The sequence below is a fragment of the Macaca nemestrina genome, chromosome 14 (assembly GCF_043159975.1).
Source record: "Macaca nemestrina isolate mMacNem1 chromosome 14, mMacNem.hap1, whole genome shotgun sequence".
In the NCBI taxonomy this organism is placed as follows: domain Eukaryota; kingdom Metazoa; phylum Chordata; class Mammalia; order Primates; family Cercopithecidae; genus Macaca; species Macaca nemestrina.
This window is the reverse complement of record NC_092138.1, coordinates 108,033,104-108,051,183: the sequence shown is the minus strand read 5'-3', so window position 1 is coordinate 108,051,183 and position 18,080 is coordinate 108,033,104. Positions and strand designations below refer to the sequence as shown.

At 41.9% G+C, this 18,080-nt stretch overlaps 1 protein-coding gene across 3 annotated transcripts in view; it reads right to left on the bottom strand.

Annotated features, from left to right (window-relative positions):
- Positions 1-584: 584 nt before the first annotated feature.
- LOC105463927 (PBX homeobox 3) overlaps positions 585-18,080 on the bottom strand; it is a 226,566-nt gene continuing 209,070 nt past the window's right edge. For 2 of the 3 annotated variants that reach the window (XM_011711363.2, XM_011711364.2), the window contains exons 6-9: positions 7,142-7,307; positions 5,776-5,888; positions 4,889-4,978; positions 585-2,133 (exon numbers count right to left, since the gene is read on the bottom strand). In XM_011711363.2, the coding sequence (XP_011709665.1) occupies positions 2,041-2,133; positions 4,889-4,978; positions 5,776-5,888; positions 7,142-7,307 (462 nt within the window). In that variant the 3' untranslated portion in view covers positions 585-2,040. The remainder of the gene's footprint in view (positions 2,134-4,888; positions 4,979-5,775; positions 5,889-7,141; positions 7,308-18,080) is intronic. The other variant, XM_011711365.3, reaches the window with a different exon arrangement.

The following is an 18,080-nucleotide window of genomic DNA, read 5'->3' as shown; positions in this document are numbered from 1 at the left end:
AAAAAAGAAAAATTAGCCAGGCATGGTGGTATACATCTGTAGTCCTAGCCACTCAGGAAGCTGAGGCAGGAGGATCACTTGTGCCCAGGAGTTTTATGCTGCAGTGAGTCAAGATCACATTACTACACTCTAGCCTGGGTGACAGCGTGAGACCCCATCTCAAAAAAAAAAAAAAAAAAAAATTCCATCTAACAAGTGCCAAAGGCATCACTAGGTCAGGAGAGTGTGAGCTGAGGGCAGAGAGACCTGAGTTCAAGGTGTGATGCCTTGCTGTCCTAGGTCTGTGATCTTTTGGCATTCGCTTAAATTTTCTGAGCTTTGGTTTCCTAATCTATGAATACGGAGTTTTCCTTGGGGTGTTACTGAGCACATCAGGATCAAGTGAGGACTCCCAACGATGGTTCAGTAGGTGGCACGATGCCTGCACACTCAACAGCAGCTGCTCCTTCCCTCCCAGCCCCACCATCATCTCAGAGTCATCTCCGACAGGCAGGCAGTCACACTCCCAGGCCTGGTGCTGGGTGCACTTTCTCCTCTCCCTGCACTTGGCTGGCTCAAATAGTGAATTAAGAAACTGCATCAACATTTAATCATGAAAGCAAAAAGTTTATTCATGTTTGAAACTACATGTAACTACCACGAGGAAGACTTTTTCAATCCAGGGTGTAATCCAGTTAGAAAGGAACACGAAACGTTTTTAATACATTAGAATCACCGCCACAAATTATTTTCATGACTCAATCAGTTTCAGAATCGCATACAATACAAAAAGAGAAAGGAGAGGGGGCCCCATTACACAGGGTGAAATATACAGTACTGAATACTGAAATCTGAATGCATCACAATTAGTCGCTGCTTTTTTTTTTTTTTTGCATGGATTAGTAGTAAGATGAAGAACATTCAAAATGTTTCTCAGTATTTACAACAGTTTTACTGATCCTGTGTTGAATTAAGACCCAATGTTTCCACTCTCGGTTTTTTAAAAGTTGCAAATGCAACCCTGATTTTTCTTTTAAAAGATTACAATGTACATTACATTTTATGAAGGGAAACAAAGAGTTAATTACAAGATGCAAAAAGATAAGAAAGAGACAAACTACAGCGTGAGTATTGTTCAGAGGTAGTAAGTGAGCACTCTAAGCTACAGAACATGTTGAAATTCTATTGGTTTGTATGAGTTCGCATGAGGTAATAAAGCTGTGTTTTGATTGGTGGGATGTATAAATACTCTTTTGCTACACTATATACAACACTCCAGAGAGCAGGGCCTTTTGCGGATGCCCAGAGGACGTAGCAAACCTTGACAAGTCTATGCAGCACCCAGTGCACACCGTAAAACCCCAGACGGATCGATCTCGTTTTCACCTCTATCAGCAGCAAGTATCTTCGTCTCTCAGAACAATCTGGATCCATAATTTTATTACCGAGCAGACTCTGGGCACTGGTGCTTTCAGAGAGAGAAACGATGCTACCAGTCTCTGATCTAATTATAACATAAGAGATCTGAACACAAACGTGACAAGGAAGATTCTTAAACACAACCATCATTAACAGGGATAGCCAAACAGCTCTTTATTCCAACTCCATTAGTGATATGAAAGTAAGACAATCCAAGTCAGTAATGGAAATATGCAAGAAGTTCAATTTAGGTGAGGTGAATTTTTGCATCTGCTTTAACGATTGAGGTTTAGTGTATATTGTACTTTTTACCCTTAAGGCCAAGTAATTGGCAACTGTGAAACCATTAATGTAAAATATTGGTAATAAATTATGATAAAATAGCTACAGGACTGTCAACAATGTTAAATCTTGGCCTAATTGGATAAAGTGCTTTTTTTTATTTTTTAACATTGTGTGTTTTTAAGTATAAATACAAATGATTATGATTCCTTAAAAAACAGATTTACCAAGTTCTCTAATAAGACAAGGTTTTACAGTAAAGCTGTAGATGGTGGGCTACAAAAACGCTTTCCTTTTCCTCCTATTGCTCTGAATGCACTTATCAAGGCATGTCAGCTCAGGGAAAAGTGTGGCCAGAGATTAGTTAGAGGTATCCGAGTGCACACTTCCTGGGCCTTCTGTAGGAGAAGTCACAGAAGATGGAGTTGTTGCGTCCTGCCAGCCTCCATTAGCCTGAAAGGAGAAATACAGTTCAACGGGTGCACGTCTACATATTAATTCTACTCCCCAATTTAAAACACCCAGATGACAACATGAGAGCAGAGATGCATTAGCAAAATGTATTTTCTAAACCCACTGTGGCAGGAGTTGGCAGCATGTGTTAAAGTGGGATTAAATGCATGTAAAACAAATCCATCCCATCAAGTAAAGACTTGGCAATAAATCAACATGCCGAAGAAGGGCTTCAGCGAGGCCCATGCTGGCACCAAGCTTGGCCTTTGATCTGCTGGTAAAACTACAGTGTCTCAAAAAGAATCTCTTAAGAAGGGAGCAGTGGAGAAGCTCAATGCAATGCCTCAGCAAAAGCCTGGGCTCCATGAAGTCTAAACTTCACCCCGGCTTAATCATCATTTCCACAGAGAAGCAGTTGCCCACCCTTTTTCCATACACGCCTGATAGCCAGCTACTGTAACCCTTAGAAAGTGAAGGCCAGAATTTCCCTCCAAATAGGATCTTCCAGAATGAAAATGCATGAGCCGCGGAGCAGCACACACTGTTAAAATCTGTATTCCAATTATCTGTGGCCGAGGCTGCTATTTGGGATGTTGCTCCTGCCTTCCACATGCTGCTGGCCCTTCCTGCCTCAGACCCGCAGCAGCAATAACTGTACTCAGAAACAAATTTGCCTTATGTCTTGGCCTATAGTGGCAATTGCTGAAATCAATGTCTGATCAGATTTCTGCTGTGGCAGACAGCTTGTCGCTACATATTTTTATGTCAGTCAAGAAGAGGGAGGTGCCAGCCTCGTGAGTTGGGGAACACTGAGTGGAAGTGACGGGGCAGGCCTTTCTGGAGAGGAGGCGAGGGTGAGCTGGCTTCCAGTGCCTGCAGCACCAACCACCCTCTGCCTGCATGCTGCCCCCAGACCCGGAATCCCACACCAATGTCAGGGTGGATCATAAGGTGCCTCCTGCCTCCCTCACATCTACCTGCAATTTCCTCTGCAAGTCCATCCAAAATGTCCTCTTTCAGGCCTGGGCTGCCAGGCTGCTGAGAACTCTGTCTAGATTCCCTGCCCAGCCTAGATATAGCTCCTAGATGAGCATGTGGCAGCCATTGTTTCTTCTCCTGTGATTACAGTTCCTGGAGAACTCCCTGTCTTCTGATTCACTGCAGAGTTCGGCAGGCAAAGCACCTTTTCTACCTCCATGACCCACGGAAAGGGAGGGAAAAACCTAACAACCCCACAGAGATGACCAGAGCCTAACGGAAGAGGATTTTCCAGGCTTGGGGCATACCAAATTCAGGTTAAGAACAACAAAAGGAAACAATATTAGAAAAAAAAAAAAAAAAGCTATGGTGGTATTGTTCTAAAGCCTCTGTTGTGCCAGGTTGGCTAATGACATGCCCGTGTGTGTTCGGTGGACTCTCAGAAATCCTCTTCTCTATCTAAAAGGTAAGCTGTTTCCCCCCTCAGGTATGAAAATCTACTCAGGAAAAGAAAAACTCTCACACAGATACAAGTCTAAAGATATTCCATCTGAAGTAAACATCATTCCTCTTTTATCCAAATTTATAAACAACAAATGTACAATATTTTTACCCAGCGTGGCAGCTGGAGGAGAGGTTGTCGGCAAGCATTCTTTTTTTTTCAAAATAAATTAATCCTTACTCTGGTGGTTTGAGATTATGCACTGTATTATACAACAGCGCCTTATCAAGCCTCATCAGTGAAGATGGAATTCATGTCTGTAAAATGCTGCAGGCAATCACAGTTTCATATTTTATCATGTTGATAAGGATATCGCACATTCTCTGAAGCATTTCAAAACACTTAAATGAAAAAGGAGAAATGCAACTAAAAGGCTTTTTATATGGTTTGTTGTGGGTTATTATGAGTTATTTATAAGCCCAAAAAGAAAGATTTGACATTTCAAATGTAAAAGATTTGAGTATTTAATGGTCCTTTTTTCCCTTTACAATTGAACATCCTCAATCACTTTTTAAATCATTAATATTTACTCTCATAGCAAGCCAAGGCCCTAAAAAGGGAGAATTTTGCCCATTTTCTTCCTGAGTCTACTACCGTGAGTTGGGCAGTTAATTTCCTTCCTAAGTGTAGAACCCCAGACTCCATCCACCACCCCACGCAGCACCGCCACGATGACCTGCCTCCCTGCCTCCTTCCCCTTTTCCAGAGCTGTGTGTTTTGCCATTTTCCATCCATGTCAGTGGAGGGAAAGGTAAAGTTGTAGTGAAGTAGTTACAGAAGTTAAAATCATTTCCTCCATAATTAAAGTTGTCAAATATGTTTTGCATCCCACATTGACAATACAGCAAGATGCTTTTAATAACAGAATTATTTGTTTAGCTTGGTTTGTTGGTCTGCCTGGGAGTCTCCAAACTTACCACCTTCATCTGAGTTCTGCTTCGGAATTTTTCCTGCTGCTGATTCTAAGATAAATGACCTGTTTTCTACCGTCTCCCTGGAACACAGCACTGATGGTAGGAAATGGCATCTTAATGGGCTGATGCTTAAGTCCCTGCTGATGACAGGACACCAGCCACTTCTGGGCATCTATGACGACTTCTAAGGGTATCCAGCTGGCATTAAGCATTTAGGTTCTTAAAATAAAAGTGCAGCAAAGATGCTGCCTTCCCTACCTGCCAATAAGATGAAAAGCCAGGTCAAATGGCTATTAATTTCTTTATTAGTCACTGTTTACCTGACACTGTGCTCCTACAGCTGGCTCCCCAGAGTACTCACATTTAAATTATGTGGACTGTACAGTGAATTTCCTCCAAGGCCATCACTGTAGCCTCCCGTCTGATTGATAACATGACGGAGGGTATCCACCTAGGTGAGAGAAAACAAAATTCATCATCCCAAATCTATTAAAACGTCATCACTTACAAAAGGAAATAATTTGAATTATGTGTGCCACAAGGGTTTAACATCTTCAATGAAAGACAAATTTATCAATCAAATGTGACTGGCAGAATTTCAACCATTCTTTGCATATTTAAACTCACAAATCTTTGTTTTTCATGCCAGCCAAACAATAACATCTTCATGGCAATGCAACTTTCCATCTACAGCAACCAAATGGATGTGGCTGTGGGTGAAAACCTACTTAAATTGTGTATATGGAATTATCTCAACTCTCTCTCTCTCTCTCACTTTCTCTGTGTCTCATACACACACATCTAAATGTATAAAAACTATATGAGTAGTTCTGTTCTCAATTAAGAGGACAAGAAAAGAGTAGAAATTATAGAGTTATAATTTAAGAACTCAGATTTTGTACTCTGACTTAAGAAATGAAACAGCAACATGTTCTTAAACGATATACACACTGGAACACTCAATTTTTCTGTTCTATTTTGTGACAAAAGTAAGATGCACCCAACCCCTCTCCATGAGCTCAAGCCAGAGCCGAATGCATTCACAAAGTTTATCAGGTTTGAATCATCACAAGTCACTGTTTGCTTGACTTCTCATTAAATTAAATGGTGGGGCAGACGGGTCCCGTTTGGAAGCACCCAGCACAGGTTCTGCATGGATGTGTAGACCACTTCCATAGGGTCAGAGGAAGGAGTTTTGAGCCCAAACCCTACCCTGCTAGAAAGGCCCCTCTGGGGCATCTCTCCTACCTGTGATTGCACATTGGCTCCGACTTGGGACCCTTGGTAAGAATCCCCATTCAGACTCTGCATGTTCATGAACATGTCCCCAGAATTTGGGAGGTTAAAAGAACCAGAAGAACCTGGAAAGGAAAGAGTTAAGTAGCTGAATAACAGAGAGCTACACACATAATCCTCAAAGACCTAGAGGCAGGGAGAGGAGAAAAAGTACAGAAGGGAAAGGCTGTGCGCAACATAAAGCATTTCCAGATCTAAGAGGACGGAGAGTAACTCCAGAGAGTTGGGTCCTGTGAGTCACTCTACATCTAGAAGTCCCATCAATGGGGAAGCCCAAACTTAAAAAACAAAACCAAAAATGAAGAGACAAATCAAAATAAATTAAAAAGAAAAGATAAACCAAAACACCCAGCAGCTGGCCTGGACCCTTCCCCTTGTTTCCACTGATCTGCAGGATTTAGTCAAGACACGAGCCTGTCAACAAGGCTAACTGTCACGGTGGACAGCCACCCAGAGAAGAGACTTTTCCAGGAACTCTTTCTTAGCTATGCATATACCTCCCTCTCCTTTCACCTGTTTTTATGTGCCATTAAAAAGAACTGGGGGGCGAGGAGACAAGACAAAACAAACAAAAAATCCCCTATTTTCTGAACTTCTAAAGATCTATTTAAGAGACCTTCTCAGAAAAGTCCCTGGAATTGCTACTCAAGTCCATCTGTTTGGACTAGCTGCACATCTTTCATTGTTATTCAAGTTCCCCGAAACTTTAAAGTATTTCTAACCCCCTCACAAATGTCACATAAAATGTAGCCAAAATGTACCGGACAAGGATCCAAGAATCTTGCATGCGTGTATTAAGCACCATAACCCTCACAGCTAGCCACCTGCTGAGCATGCCGTCAGTCCTGCTCAGACAATGTTGCCGAAAGGCAGAGGAAGGACAGAGGCGCTGGGCAGAAAGCACCGCTGCACTTCCCTCCAGCATTCCAGCTTCCTCATGCACAGCAACTGCTGCATTTCCCACTTCTGCTATTTCACTCTCCACAGACCACTACTGACCCTAAAGTGATAACTGGAAAGAGATAGCTAAAATAGTCATGAGTGAGAGCACTCTGCCTAATTGCTGAACTGAAAGCCACCACTAAGTGTAAAAGTTCCATCATCTACTAGTGAGTGGCATTCACTGTGAAGAGTGGGTTTACAGGCTCTGGCCTTCCACTCATTCACCCATCTCAAGAACAAGCCTACATTTGAATATAAATCTTCCTTTTTAAGTCCACTCTGTCCTCAGTATGGCTCTTGTTTCCTGGCCTGTGGGACAGGGCATTGTGGCATAAGGCTGCCTGGGCCAGCTGGGGAGCAAGCCCCCAGTACGCACCGGAATTTGGTGTGGTGGGCGAATTGGTCTGGTTGTTCTGCACAGCTGCTGCTACTGCGTGTGCAGCTGTCACGGCCGTCTTTGCAGCATAGAGGTTGGCTTCTTCCTGAAACTTGCCGATATTCTTCTTGTACCTGATTCGTTTGTTGCCAAACCAATTGGATACCTACAAATTACAGGGACATGGAGGTGAAGGGGAAGAGAGGAAGAAATAATGAAAATCCAATAATACCTGTCGGACACAACGCAATACCACACAATTCCTAGCCTGCAACCTCGCATCCTATGGATCATGCATTATGGTTTTAGGGGTTATTTTCTCTTTTGGCAAAATTCTCACATTCTTTTGGAATAACACCACTTTCTTAGAGTTGGCCACACTAATATCAAAATGGCAGGGAGCACTGCTCATAAAAGACATCCAACTGCTATATACCGATTAGTATATAAATAGTCAGGCCCCCAAAATCAGGCTGAAAAGCTGAAGGAAATATTTGCTAAGTTAGGTAACTAATAAGAAATACTTGAACATGAACAACTTATTCTTCTTTTTTGGGTCTAGAATAATTTTGGCAGCTGTATAGTAGAATCATGTTTGGTCTGCTGAAAAGAGTAACATCAATTAATAATGGATGAAAAAACCCTTTGTCTTCTGCCTTAGCAAACACTGCATGTCTGCCAAGATGGCTGCTCAAGCTCTGCCAGTTAACATGTGGGAAGGTCACAACTTGAAAACTCAAGTAATTCCAATCAGGTCAAATGCAAACACAGAGGAGCAACTCTAATGTCATCAGGTAGAAGATATTTATTTCTTTTGCAAACTTCTTATGATGTCAGCTGGTGCAAATGGAAGAGATTTCTACAAAGGATCTTGGCAATAGGCAGATTTCATCACATTTCAAGGAGAGCAGAACTCAGCCCCAGAATCATGGCTCACAGTTACAATGTGTTCAGGCACCTGTAATTGAGCTATATAAAGAAGCTAAAAGCCACACAGCAATTTATAAGAAAGTATACCCACTCACTATATAAAAGGATCTAACCTCTCTTTTATTAAAGTAACAGTTTAAAAATACTTTTCAATAATTTCTTAATAATCTGTCAAAGGGGCATATTGCTGTAATATCAGGCTGGGTGGGATCATTGTTCTACACTGAAGGTATTCTTCTTCTTTCTTTTTTTTTTTTTTGAGACGGAGTCTCGCTCTGTTGCCCAGGCTGGAGTGCAGTGGCACCATCTCGGCTCACTGCAAGCTCCGCCTCCCGGGTTCATGCCATTCTCCTGCCTCAGTCTCCCAAGTAGCTGGGACTACAGGCGCCCGCCACCAAGCCCAGCTAATTTTTTGTATTTTTAGTAGAGATGGGGTTTGACCACGTTAGCCAGGATGGTCTCAATCTCCTGACCTCATGATCCACCCGCCTTGGCCTCCCAAAGTGCTGGGATTACAGGAGTGAGCCACCACGCCCAGCCCCTGAAGGTATTATTCCTAACAGCTATTCATAGGGGCCCTGAAGAGACATAAGGAGTAGTATGTAGTTTGAAGCCTTCCAACCCAATTTACACTGTGGGCACCCCTTTTGACCATTTCTGCCAAGTCTTTAATTGCTTTGGAAATAGAATTCTCATTCTTCAGCCTATGGCACTCATCCTTCTGGAAGGAGCAGAGAGCCCTGGCAAGGGAGCCACGTGAGGAAGACAACATTGGCCTTGCTGCTGACCATATGCTGTCCACCCTGGGGGTCATGGGGTGCACACATATGCACATACACACATGCAGGCGTACTTGCCGAGGACCTATGCAGCAACCATGAGCGCAGGTTCGTCAGACAGAAACAAGCCAAGCCCATCAGGAAGTAAATGTGCTACAGATCAGCACTTCCTAGCTGTTTCTGTTCCACCATCTTTTTTTCCCCCTAGAAGACTGTATGTATCCCTTCTTTTCTTCATATCAAATAGAGTGGCTCTAATAACTATCATTTGGTGAATGACCATTATGCAGAGCACCTTGCATACATTTTCTCATTTTAATGTGAACAATTTCAAGGGCTAGGTGGTAGAGGGGAGTAGTTATACTGGCATGACACCAGTCCCAAATCCAATGGCCTTGTCTCTCTGACTAGTTTGACCTCTCAACAGTGTCTGATACTTATAACACCCCTCTTGCCTAGAGCAGGCTCTTACATGGTGTATGTGACATTATTCTCCTTCCTCCAACATCTGCTCTTTCCTGATATGAGAGACAGAGAGAGAGACAAGTTTTCTCCAGGACTCAGCTCTTGACCCTCTTCTCTCTTGCACCTAGAGCAACCTTATCCATATTCAAAATTTCAATTATCCTCTCTGTGTGGATGACTCCCAGATTTCCATCTCTTATCCATATCATCTATGAATTTAGTGAGTTCTCATTTTTAAAGAGATTTCCCTATGTATTGTTCTGCCACAACCTCCAACTCAATAGGTCTAAGAGGAAGTCGGGTGTCCTCTAAGCCTGTGCCACCTCCTCCATATTTTCTTTGTGGTCCTGATCTCTCCATCTCCAGAGATGTGGTACTCACTACCTCACAAAATCCCTGCCTCCATTGGTGGATAGTCCTAATGGGTATATAGTTCTCTTTATTCTGAACTACAATCTGGTTCCCTTTCCTTTCCACACATTGGTCCTACTTCCAACATCTAGACTGTCACAACATTAGGCCTTCAAGCTCAGCCCCAAGGGACCTCTTCATCCTATTATTAGCCTTCTTGGCTCTCCCTTCCTGAGCCCCATAGGCTCACAGCAGGTGTGCATTATAACTGCATAGGATGTGGCAATAGGAGGAAGTTAGGAGGAAGCGAGGAAGCCATGAGGGCTTGAGCCAGGCAGAGTAGTAGTAGGAGTGGAGAGGGTACATATTATGGAGGAGGAACAGACAGAATCTGGCCACTGACTAGCTCTGGAGGTCAGTGGAGAGGGACAAGTCAGAGACGATGCAGGTGTGGTGCCCAGGCCTTGAGCAGGATGGAGACAGATACTCGGGAGGAATTTCTGCACCAAGACAAATCAGCTTCAGTGACCATTAGAATCCATACCAGAATTATGTGATTCTAAAAGTTCTAAATCAAGATTGGAAAAGGACTACAAAGGTATGGGTTCTGATTATGCTTGTTAAAGCATGTTCTCTTTGACCTTACCTCATGTTTCCCAACGCATGCTCTCAGCTCAGGAGACAGACCTAGAGCTGGCTTGCAAAACGCTCCTTTAATACATAATTATCACTCTAGCTTTTCTGACTAAGACTGTCAGGCCTCAGAAAGAGTTAAATATTGAACATATCTATAGTGCAAAGGAGGATAGTCTTGGTTGAGAGGGAATCTGGCATTTCTTAAGCATAATTAATGAAAATTCCCCAACTCTGAATTTAGCAACAAAGGCCCATCTTAGAATTCTCTTCTTCCAAACAATTCTCTGTTGGATTCAGTACTTTGTAGTTAATATTACCTTGACAATCAGAGAAGCTATAATACATTAATGAAACCTAGCCTGGAAAATCAGATTACAGCTTTATTAACAGTTTCATAATTGAGGAATCTCTGTACCATCGAAGGTCTCATCTCTAGATATGTAAGAATCCTCTGTTTATGCATACCTCTGGACCAATCAAACAACAGTCATCACTAATAAAGGTTTATTTAATTCTCACAGTAAAATTTTAATATCACCAGCAGCCTGGGGAAGCTTTAGCAAGTGGATTTGCTTGACATCAGATCGTTTTTATTCTGCTAGTCCCAATACTTCTTAATCTTTAATATCAAGGCAATTAAAATTAATGGCCACTCATCCGAAGCTACTGTGGGCACTGTTTCCTTGACATCAATTGTTTGATGGGATTACCTAGAGGTTAAACTAACAAGCAAGGTTTAATTGGAAGCAATGAAAGAAGCAGTGATCATACGTTATGTTTAACCTGCATAACCACATCTAAATGAATATCTAAAAATGTTAAACTATTTCTCAAATTAAAATATGCACGTCACATTCTGATATTACAGATTTGGGTATTGCAGCAATCAGCTATTAAGACCACACTACTGCAACTGAGATGGGGTAATTAATGTATCAATCGACACCTAAATTCAGGATTTTTTTTCACCTTTTAAAAACAGATGGATATAATTAGTTGCAAAAGAAGCCCTAAGCTCGCCCAGTAGGAAGCCTCCAAGGCTGCAGGTCATGTGGCCCCTCCTGCACAGTGCTCCCAGTGGGGCCAGGCTGTATGCATGGTGCATGAAGGCGAGCAGAGCTTGCTCCATCTCTGAACTGGAATGGTCTGTACAGTGGTCCCAGAATAGAGACGCAGGCAGGAAATTGGTGAAGGGAAAGGGACTACACTGTCTTGTGCCTCTCTGTTGAGCCGCATATCAAGGATTCATGACTCTGGATTGTGCCCAAGGCAAAGGGCCATGGAAGAATTTTAAGATCAATTAAAAATGAGAATAAAAGCACAAGTACTCTCCCTCTTCTACTGATGTTCATTGTTATCAGCCCCCAGACTGAGCCTCTGGTAATTAGGGGAACGAGTAGTGCACATTATGCAGGCCGCTGATTTTCTGGAACTCTTCTGCAAGGCCAAGGAGCAGCCAAAACGGGCTCTGGTCTCTCCCATATACTACAACCATGTATTCCCCCCGCCCCCCCCCAACGCAATTCAGCTATAGGTTGCCAATTGCTTTTAAAAGTAAAAATGCTTTCCACATAATACAATACCTAGATTCACCTTTTATATAGCTTTTTTACCTTCTTCAAAAAGTTTTTACTTATTATCTCACTTAGAACCTCTGATTTGGAGGGAGTTGAGTCAGATGTGGGAAGTATCACATAATGGTTACGTGCTTTCGACTCAGAATCCAGTTTCAAATTCACACTCTGCTATTTACTAAGCTGAGTGACTTTGGACAGATTGTTTTAGTTATTTTAGTGTTTCCTTTCCTATAAAATGAGAATAACAATATAAATCTTAGTATCTTCCTCACAGAATTGTTGGGTGCGTTAATGGCTTTGGCACATACTATTTACCTGGTAACTATTAGCTATTACTATCACTCATGTTTTATCAAGGAAGAAACGAGAGATCCAGCACACAGACAAGTTGCCCAAAGTGGGATGCAAAGTGGGATGGATCTAGAATTCAGCCCCAGGACTTCCCATCAGCTTTTTCTTTTTTAAATAACCAACTGCGAAATGCTTACCAAGCATCTGCTATGGTCAATACTGTACCAGGTGCTGTGGGGAGATGAAAAAATAAGCACATGGCCCCTCCTGCCTGGACTTTACAATCTGGTTATAAAAGCAATGCTATCCACTCAAAATAATTAGCAAAACTTGCAGGGTGGTGATGATCTCATGTTGAACCGTATAGTGCAGACAGGGATTTGGAGGAAGAGACATCCCAGCAGGTCTGAGAAATCAGAGGAGGCTTGTGAGGCAAGGTCAAACCTGAACGGGACCTCCGTTTCAATCCAGTTCAATTCCAGAGTACTTTTATTGAAACTCCACAATTCAGAAGCAGAAAACTCCAATGGCTCGTGTGGCCACAAACAAGCCAAAAATGCAAGCCTGCCTCCCTCTCCCTGGACCACTCCGAGATCCCAGAAACTTTTGTTCTCTTACGTAACTTAACTTCCTTTTCCCTTCTTAACCTCTAAACCCCATTTTTATAGTGACAGAGGGAAGAGAAACCCATTCTACAGAAAAAGGAGAGGAAAAATCAAGAAGTGTTTCTACAAGAGGTAGCATCTGAGAGAACTTTTCTGTCGGGGAAGGAGCAGGCAGTGAGATGGGGAAGGCATTGGTACCTGGGGAGGAGCAGGAGCAAAGCACCTGAAGGGCTGGCAGGTTCTGGCTGAGGAAAAGGAAGGGGGAGAAACTCTGGGCAAGGGAAAGCCTGAAGAGGGGCTCGCAGGTTCTCCCCAGGTGTTACTGCTGAGTGCAGGGGACAGAGCTGAAACAGAGCCCGAGATCTGTAGCAGTGGAGTTCAGAAAGGGTTCCAGTGAGGCTGACCTCCCATCCATGTGCCTGTCCAGGGTCAGTGGTCTGCACATTTTTGCTGTGCAAAATTCCCCCTAAAATAATTTTGAAAAATCATGGACCTTCTCACACATTTTTCCTTCCTTGCACATTTTCTAAGTTGGCATCTACAATTTTTCATAAGTCTACATAGTTGTAAACAGTGTTATTCCAGTATATCATAAATGTTGACATCTTAAAATAAAACTGTAACACTGTTCTTTAAAATGTATCCAACCAAATATAAATAGCACAGCAATTTGATACCCATTATCCATTTAAAAAATACATAGGCCAGGCGTAGTGGCTCACCCCTGTAATCCCAGCACTTTGGGAGGCCAAGGCGGGCAGATCATGAGGTCAGGAGATCGAGACCATCCTGGCCAATATGATGAAACCCTGTCTCTACTAAAAAACAAAAAATTAGCCAGGCATGGTGGTGCACGCCTGTAGTCCCAGCTACTCAGGAGGCTGAGGCAGGGGAATCGCTTGAACCCAGGAGGCAGAGACCGCAGTGAGCCAAGATCGCGCCACTGCACTCTAGCCTGTCAACAGACGGAGACTGTGTCTGTCTCAAAACAAAAAAACAAAACAAACCTGCTCTTCAAGTCTAAAATTTTATGTTCTTTTTGTTCTTGAAAGTTTATTTCTGTTCATTTCTCTCCCATATTATCCTAATGCAATATACTTTTATGCTCTACAAAAGGAATATATGGAAATTGAAAATTTGAAATTGTTTTTATTTCCTGTAATTATAAGGCTCTACATGTTTAATATTTCCTTCTGGACTAAACTATCATTATAGTTAGTCTAAAACTAACCAAAGCAATACAAAGACTTATTTTGATAAATAAAAATATACTTATTTTGACCATCAAATGCAGGTTTCATCGTGCACACATTTCGTACTTGGGAGTGGGGTGACGGTACAGTGCCGATTAAAGGAGGTTTGGTTACCACCAGTATTTCATAACGTCTCTTGTTGGGCACCCAGGAGGGTCTCATACTTCAGGGCAATGAACCAGGTGGAAGTATCCCTTTCTTTCATAAAGTAAGGAAAGGGCAGGAAGGGAAAAGAAAACCAACACAATGCTTCCATCAGAGCCACTTTCTGGGGCAGGTGGATTTTAGGAAGGAGTACACATATATATAAGGAAAGCTGGCCAGTGAAAACCTTGAAACCATGCATACCTGAGTCCTCTTTGGAAAACCTTCAGCTACTCTGTGGAGTATGCGTCCCACCCCCAAGTTTGCAGAGTGCTGCCTTAAGTGATCAGGCTAACTCTGGTTACATTCTAACTTCTCTATGTGAGCATAGCATGGGAACCCCTCATACTGGGTGTGCCTAAAGACTTTTTCTGGGCTCAAAACAGGGCTCATTCGGGTAACCACTTCCATGTCACAATGACCTTTTGTAGCTACACAGACAACAAATCTGTCAATTATAGGATCTTTTAAGTTCAGATTAAAGAAATAAACTTAAGGGGGGTAGATACAGTTTACTTTTTATTTAGCATAACCTTTCTGGAGTGTAAGCCAGCAAATATTAACACACCCTTTGCCCAGATTACTAAAACTTATCTTGAGAAAATACTTATAGATAAATGTACAAAGATATCCACTACAGCCCTATCTTTTTTTTTTTTTTTTTTTTTGAGGCAGGGTCTCACTCTGTTGCCCAGGCTGAAGTGCAGTGGCATAATAATGGCTCACTGCAGCCTCAACCTCCCAGACTCAAGAGATCCTCCCACCTCAGCCACCTGCTGGAGGCTGAGGTGGGAGGATCTCTTGAGCCTGGGAGGTTGAGGCTGCAGTGAGCCATCATTACAGCCAGCCAATTTTTATATGTTTTGTAGAAACAGGGTTTTGCTATATTGCCCAGGGTAGTCTTGAACTCCTGAGCTCAAGTGATCCACCTACCTCCCAAAGTGCTGGCCCCTCAGTCCTACTGCCCCACTACGCCTGACCCCTTAGTCCTACTTATTAATAGAAAGAGAGAGAGAGAAAGAGAGAGAGAGAGAGAGATTAAATTTATAGCACATTTATATAATGGAATATGATCATTTATTAAAAGATCATGTTGACGGGAAATATTTATTGACAAATCAAGGGGAAAATATTCATTATATACTATAAAAAAGGAAGAAAGGGCATTTTTTTCTTTTTATACACCATGAGCCTTTGTTTTATTATTTTAGTAAAAATACTCAAACACTGACATACATAGATGTAGGTATATACACAAGCACAGGAAAAAAGTACTAACATGACTATCATGTACAGTGGGGTTTAGAAGTAATTTCTGGTTTTGTGTTTGTTGTGTTTTCAGGTATCATCCAAATTGTTTTCAGATCAGCAAGTATTAGGATTTTTCAAATTCGAAAAATATACTTTTTAATGAATAAATTAAAAAAAAACAACAACAGAAAAAGCACTGGAAAGTCACTTAACAATCTTTATGAGTTTAAGTGCCAGGTCTTGTGCTGGGACCCAGAGCTATATGAGTGACCAATCCCATTACTGTACTCTATCTGAAGGGCATGGTTGACAGGTTTGAGAATGCTTAAAATAATTAAAATCAAACACTTTGTAAATCTCAAGCCACTGAAATTTCCCAAGTGGCTTTGCATTTAAGAAAAATTCCTTGTTCAAAATAAAAAGCTAAACCATCTATAATGTCTCCACAGTCACTGAAAGCCAATTTATTAATTAGCTTTAATTGTATCTTATGTTTCAAATTCTGTCACTACATTTATTGATCATGTTAATAACAGCATTAAATAAAAGAGAAAAATTATTACTTAAAGGCAGCCTCTAAGAGGCAGAAGTGCAGAACTTTGTAGTTCATCCTTGACGTTGCTTCCGTGAATAAACTGCGTCAGGGAGAGGATCTGCACTTGTTTGGAAAGAAGCAGCTGACACTAAAACATCATTATTGAAATTAACAAACTGAAAATTTATGAAGCACAAATCTTAGAAAAATTTGCCATTGTGTTTCCCCATGTTTACTTGTGATGCATACTTTATGTACTGTGCCTAATTAAATATAACAGATTATGAAATGTTGAAATGTTAAGTCATGTATAATGGAACATGGTAGCACATTTACATGGTAAACAATTTTACCTCTAACAAAGAGTTTCTCCCTAATCAATGTTTTCATCCCCATTATGTGATTCAATTTGAAGTGAGGGATGGAAGCCAGATACTGTTCAATTTTTAAAGTTAATGGTGTTAATAAATTCTAAATTTCACACCAGTCCTCTCCCTCCAGAAGGTACAGGTTTGATACAGTTTCTATAAGGACAGAAAGGCTGGGCACTCTGGATACACACACTGTGTGCATTCCTCTAAGAACTCTGAGGACAGCTGGATAAATGGGTTTGAGAGCCAAATGGACCTGTGTGTAAATCTCAGCTCTGCAATTTCCTGCCTATGTTACCTTAGACAAGTCTTGCCATCTAAGGTTCTCCTTTCCTGGTCTACAAGGTGGAATAATGATACCTCCTCTTCATGGGGCTGTTGTGAACATTAAATGAGATGGCATGTTGAATACATAGGACTGTGCCAGGGATGTACCAGGCACTCAGTAAATGTTAGTTTTCCCTTTTCTTAAAACAAATCAGCAATAACAAAACCCTCTGAAGGCCAACGGCATACACGCCATGCTTACTTCCTGCAGTGCCTAAGGTCAGGACCCCTTTTCCCAGGAGCTTCAAGTTCTGGGCAAGCTGGCCCTGCCCCCAGTGCTGGTGAGACACTGGTAAGAGGGAACAGGCAGCAGCAAGAAGGGAAAAGGAGGTGAACTCCTACATACCTGAACAGAATAAAATTCCTACCACAGAAGACCAAGAGCTCCCATCTGCCACACTCCTGCTGGGCTATTGCTCTGCACAAGTACCTGACAGCACTACCTGTATCCCTTCTCATCCGTGTCCCAACTCAGCAGGACAATGCACTGGACCTGGAATTTGCAGGAAACCTGAATTCCAATGCCACTTGTGCCTGTTTTCAAACAGTGGCCATTTGCAAAGAGCTCATTATGAGCCAGCTCTGTATTAGGAATTTTGCATGTATTATCTCATTTAACTGTTACAAAGACCCAATTTTACTGAAGCAAAAACTGAAGTCAAAAAGTTTATGTAACTCACCTAAAGTTACAAAGCCCGTTTCATTATGTCTTGCCTGATAAAACTTGTTTTCTCTTAATACTTAGTACAAGTTTTAAAAATTATTCTTTACTCAATTTCATTTCTTTTTCACTGTATTAAATGGTGAGGTCTACAAACTTATATTCTACCTTTTCAGTGCAAAATATTTCAGCTCCTTCATGGTTAAAATGTGGGCTAGCCCAAGAATCCACACATTTTTTTTTCTCTTCTAAGAAAACAAGTTGCAAATGTGGCCAGGTGCGGTGGCTCATGCCTGTAATCCTAACACACTGGGAAGCCAAAGTGGGTGGATCACCTGAGGTTAGGAGTTTGAGACCAGCCTGGTCAACATGGTGAAACTCCGTCTCCACTAAAAATACAAAAATTAGCCAGGCATGGTGGTGCACGCCTGTAGTCCCAGCTACTCAGGAGGCTGAGGCAGGAGAACTGTGGGAGAACCCGGGAGGTGGAGGTTGCAGTGAGCCGAAATCAAGCCATTGCACACCAGCCTGGGCAACACAGCGAGACTCTGTCTCAAAAAAAAAAAAAAAAGAGAGCGAGAGAGAGAGAAAAGAAAAGAAGTTGCAAATTTATCACAACTGACTTGAAAACCAACTTTTGGAAAATATCCCACTTTTAATGGGAGAACCGAACAAATAGAAATTCAGTTTCCATAGCATTTGAAATAATTTAAAACAGATTCCCTTGTCAAATACAGTATTTTTTAAATTTGAGGCTGTGAAA